Below are 4,964 nucleotides of genomic sequence, written 5' to 3'. Positions count from 1 at the left end.
TTTTTTTTCTACCCAGCAAATCAAAAGGAATAAAAAGACAAATAAAATCAAGTAAAAAAGACAGTATAGTAAAACTGGGTGAGCTTTCAGTTCTGATAAAAGTATGTTTTAAGAAAGGATTTACTGTTTTACAAACAAAACCATGCACCACCTATTGATGTTACACAGGGCCGAACCCCCAACCCTGACAGTGTAACTTTTTGAACTACAGTAGAAAAGACTGATGAAATTCAAGTCAGCCCAGTAATGTCCTCCACAGTCACCCTGTGAGCTCTGCTTAACGCCTACTTGGCTTCCGTTCTACATCAGTGATGCTTTGATCATGGTTAATCCTTTTAATGTGTATTTGCTCCCTCATAGAAATGTATTCATTCAAAAGAGGAAATGTTTTAGTGTTGAATAATTCCTTTGGGTTTATTGCAGATGATAAAAAGAAACATTTATTCTACACATGCAAACCATAATGCAGCATGCATTAAATGGCTTTTATACAGCAGCGTATTTTATGCATGGCGATGGTGCAGTGGATAAGCCACATTCTTAACGGTGTGAGAGATATAGATATTATAAGTCGCTTTGGATAAAAGCGTCAGCTAACTGAGTAAATGTAATTAAAAGAAATATCGTGTTCATATGAAAGTTAAAGTTCAAATGGTAATTATGTATAACTTCACCTGATCAATATAACTTCTGCAAGTTTCTTCCAAAGGCTCCCGTTGTTGAACTCTTTGCTGAGGCATGACGCAGCCTGCTTTTGTTTTCAGCCAAACAACTTTGAATTAAATAGGATTATGTGTGCCGTATTAAATCAACAAGCCACGATTGAGAGAAGAAAGGCAGTCTAATTATTTCGACTGTACTAATCCTCAGTTTTCTGGCTAATATTGTACTCTGTGTAAATCCCTCCATAGAAAACAGAGTGACAGGGTGGAGCATATTCTTTTTCTTTGTTACAGCAAAAGTCTAAGACAGACAGTTTAAGTGAAGTCACTTGACTGCTTAGTCATAGGTCTGCACTTGAAGTGAATGGAGTACAGCATTAATTCAATAAGTGTGTTGGACTGAATACATTTTTAATGTGGTTCCACATGTCTTTTTCTTTGGGTTTTTTTTTTCGTGGAGTTTCTACTCTTTGTAGAGAAAAACATTGTGTATTCTTAGTATGATTTAGGCATAACTGTGGTTGGATTTAAAGATAGTGGCAAGAACTGAAATAATTAGTTAATTAAATATATCAAACTTCAGCTGCTGGCTTCAGCCTCCCAAATTTGAGGATTTTCTGCAGTTTTATTCCATTGTAAATGTACTATTCTTGGGATTTCCGACTGTTGGTGGGACAAAACAAGCAACATGAAGACACGCCTTGGCATCTTAATGGGTATTTTTAAATAGTTTGTTTCATCTGTGAAAGTCACAATGAATAAATAGATACAAACATTATTAGTTGCAGCTCTAATTGGCACTACTAATAGGTTAATTCAGCAATTTAATATTGTAGTTCCTTAAAGGTTGGGGACTTGGAGACTAAAAGTATGATCAAAATTGGGGTAGCAGAGGATATTCTGACCTGACATGCGTCTTCAAATACTCAAATCCTTAAACGTTCAGATCTTTAAAACTCTACACCCCAAGTATGTAACACACCTTTTCTGTTATAAGCCAAAGCTGATAACATTATACAGCTGTTTTTGCAGGCCGGGCAGCGCTCCTCATGATGAATAAACTGATCTTGATAAGTAAAATTGCCGGAGTTTGCCTATCTGTTATAAAACGTTTATTTTTGGTCTCAACATTTCAAACCCCCATATTGTTAAATCCTGTATCCTACATTCATCTGTTCAGTGCTGTTAGCCAAAACGTGCTCGTTTCTGACAGCAGTAAGGGTTTGTATAGAAGCATGTTTGGTCACTGAGGAGTTTTAAGGCTTTTTCCCTGTCAGCCGTGCTCTCACAGAGGTCGATGTGCCAGCCAGGGAGCTGCAGGGTGGATGGCAGAAGGCACAGTCGAGGCCTTTGAAGTCTGCCGAGGAGGCTCAGTGTCGACTTTACCCTTGACACTCATCACCCGTGTTGTTCTCTCTCTGTCTCCCTCCTGCAGAATGTAAAGTATGGAGAAATCCGCTGAATTTATTTCGTGGAGCTGAATATAATCGGTGAGTGACAGAAGCTAAGCTACCTGCATGTGAGAACCATGAGCTGGTTAAAGGCTTCAGTTGGCCTCCAGGAACACTGGAGCTCTGGCCTCCACTGTCTTTCTTTTTCCTCCCCCTCTCTGATCTGTATGACTTATCTCTTGCTTTCGTAATCAGTGTCATGTCAACTCTCCTGCCTTTGTTTTTTATCTTCCTTAAATATATTTGATATACTGATTTGTTTCCTTATCCTTTCCCCCCCCCCCTCACATTCTGTCATCTGTTTGGTTTTCTCCTGATTCATTTTCTCTCCTCTCCTGTATATTTCATTTATTTTCTGACCCTCTTATATTTCATTACTCATCAAGTTCTTCCTCCTACCTTTTTGTCTTTGTGCTTTCTGTCATCTATTTTTCGTCTTTCAGATGTCTTTTTCTTTTTTCCCCTTTTGATTTCTTTTCATCTGTTTCTGTTCTCTGCCACGCCTCCTTTATTCTTTCCCTGACGTGGCTGCTTATCGTTCCTCCTATTGAGTCATCCTCCATTTTTCCATTTCTCATGTTGTAATTATCCTGTCATTTTCTCTACCTTTCAACCTGCATGCTGAGCTACAGCTCTTAATGTTGGCCAACTCAGTCAAGTACAGTTCCCATTAAATCAGCAAAGCTAATGATTCATGTACAGTCTGAACAACAACGAACATCCGAGCAAGTAAATCAGCTCAGTTCTTTCATTCTCTCTTTCTTCTTTCCCTTTTCTTTCCTGTTGTGCTGCTAATTGGAATTCTTTAACTCTTCATGTCGTTGTGTGTGTTTGAACACTTGCTGATTATGAATGTGTCTCTGCGCTGGTGTTCAGGTATACGTGGGTAACAGGTCGAGAGCCGCTGACATACTACGACATGAACCTGTCAGCACAAGACCATCAGACCTTCTTTACCTGCGACTCAGACCACCTCCGGCCTGCTGACGCCAGTAAGCCAACGCACGCTCATGCATGTACAGTACATGCGTTTTGGTTTGTGTGCACAGCTGGCCATGTGACTCTTCTGACATCTTTTAAATATGTTTCTTTGTGTGTTTGTTGTTTGTTTGGTGGCAGTTATGCAGAAGGCATGGAGAGAGAGAAACCCACAGGCTCGCATCTCTGCAGCACATGAAGCTCTGGAGCTCGAAGAGTGAGTGCGCCGCCTCTTTATTTTCCTGTCTTTGTCTCCCTCTCTGTGTCTAGTGCAACTGTTTAGACAAGCAGGAGTGTTTATTGTCATTTAAAATAGTGACGGTGTTAATATAAGACAGTTCAATTAAAATAAATATGTCTCTCAAATTATCTGTGCTAATAACGCCGATTATTAATCATACTGGTGATACCCAGTAACATGATCAGGTAGTCCTTGGAGCATTTGACATATTAAATTGAAAATTTTATATATAATATGAATCTTGTCAAAATAATTATAAATGCCCTGTCAATACATTTTTCATTTAAAACACTGATTCACCTGAAGTTTAGGGGCGCATCAACAGTAGTCTTTTGCCCTTTTAATCCAGATTTTCTCTACTGGTTATCCTAAACCAGGTCATGTTTAGGTCAGAAGCCCTCTGCTTTAACCATGAAGCTGCTGTTTTTATTGTGACCCCTTAAACTCAAGCAATGTCTTCTCCCGACTGCTCGTCACAGTTTATGGCTTTTAGTAAAGAGTGATCTTCTCCTTCTCAGATTCTTTGATTCGAAGGATTTTTTTACTGTCTGAAGAGGCAAAAGTAGCCAATATTTTTACAATAAATAATAAAATCATATAAAAAAAACCTAATAAACATGGGAAATTGAAAGATTGGAAACTGCAGGTTTTGTTGATGGAAGGGACGATGCACCTCATCACGGATTCACCCTCTGGGTAGCTGCATCATTCATAGAGGATGACAGCCTTACTTGTATTCATGGCAATGTAGGTTTATTTTTAGTAGTGTGTGTGACTACAAAGGCAGTGCAGAGTAATTGTGGCAGTGCTGTATGTTGCTCTCGGCTCATATCAAGGCTGTGACAGCAGGTTGACTCAGAGGAAAACTTCTTTGATCATTGCTTACAAAAACATGAGGCGTAAAAGCAATTTTTTAGCCATGCTGTGCAGACAAGGCACAAACAAGGCATCCTGTATATTGTGTTGGATTGAAAGGATATGAGGATAAGTTAGTTTGTAATTTCCTGGGTAACAGATCTGTCTCCTCTCTTCTCCTCTCCTGTAGCTGTGCGACAGCATACATCCTGCTGGCAGAGGAGGAAGCCACAACCATCATGGAGGCTGAACGTCTTTTTAAACAGGCGCTAAAAGCTGGAGAGGGCTGCTATCGGCGCAGCCAACAGCTCCAACATCACGGTACACAGTATGAAGCCCAGCACAGTGAGTAAACTCCACTCAGTATTGATACTGCTAATAATCAATATAATATTTTCCTTCTGCTTCAGCACAAGTCTTTAGCCAATGAGAATTATTTTATATGTCGGACTGCAGCAGAAGAGTTGATCATTCTTTTATCTTGTGTAAATGTCTGATAAGTAGCTTCAGCGATTATTAAGTGCTGCAGGTGGAAACCATATCATTATACAGTGGACAATAAAAGTGATCTCTACGTGTTACATCATGTGCTTGTATGTCTCCACCAGGAAGAGACACCAACGTATTGGTGTATATAAAAAGAAGACTGGCCATGTGCTCCAGAAAGCTTGGCCGAACACGAGAAGCTGTTAAAATGATGAGAGATGTAAGTACAAAGCCTGCCAGCACAACACACACACACACACACACACACACACACACACACACACACACACA

At 39.7% G+C, this 4,964-nt stretch overlaps 1 protein-coding gene across 7 annotated transcripts in view; it reads left to right on the top strand.

Moving 5' to 3' along the window:
* Positions 1 to 4,964, top strand: part of LOC123961888 (suppressor of tumorigenicity 7 protein homolog) — a 66,946-nt gene that overhangs the window by 51,323 nt on the left and 10,659 nt on the right. For all 7 annotated transcript variants that reach the window (XM_046037667.1, XM_046037669.1, XM_046037670.1 and 4 more), the window contains 5 exons: positions 2,098 to 2,152; positions 2,990 to 3,105; positions 3,233 to 3,308; positions 4,378 to 4,532; positions 4,796 to 4,893. In XM_046037667.1, the coding sequence (XP_045893623.1) occupies positions 2,098 to 2,152; positions 2,990 to 3,105; positions 3,233 to 3,308; positions 4,378 to 4,532; positions 4,796 to 4,893 (500 nt within the window). The remainder of the gene's footprint in view (positions 1 to 2,097; positions 2,153 to 2,989; positions 3,106 to 3,232; positions 3,309 to 4,377; positions 4,533 to 4,795; positions 4,894 to 4,964) is intronic.

The sequence above is a fragment of the Micropterus dolomieu genome, linkage group LG22, assembly GCF_021292245.1.
Source record: "Micropterus dolomieu isolate WLL.071019.BEF.003 ecotype Adirondacks linkage group LG22, ASM2129224v1, whole genome shotgun sequence".
NCBI lineage: Eukaryota > Metazoa > Chordata > Actinopteri > Centrarchiformes > Centrarchidae > Micropterus > Micropterus dolomieu.
This window is presented reverse-complemented; position numbering and strand designations above follow the sequence as displayed.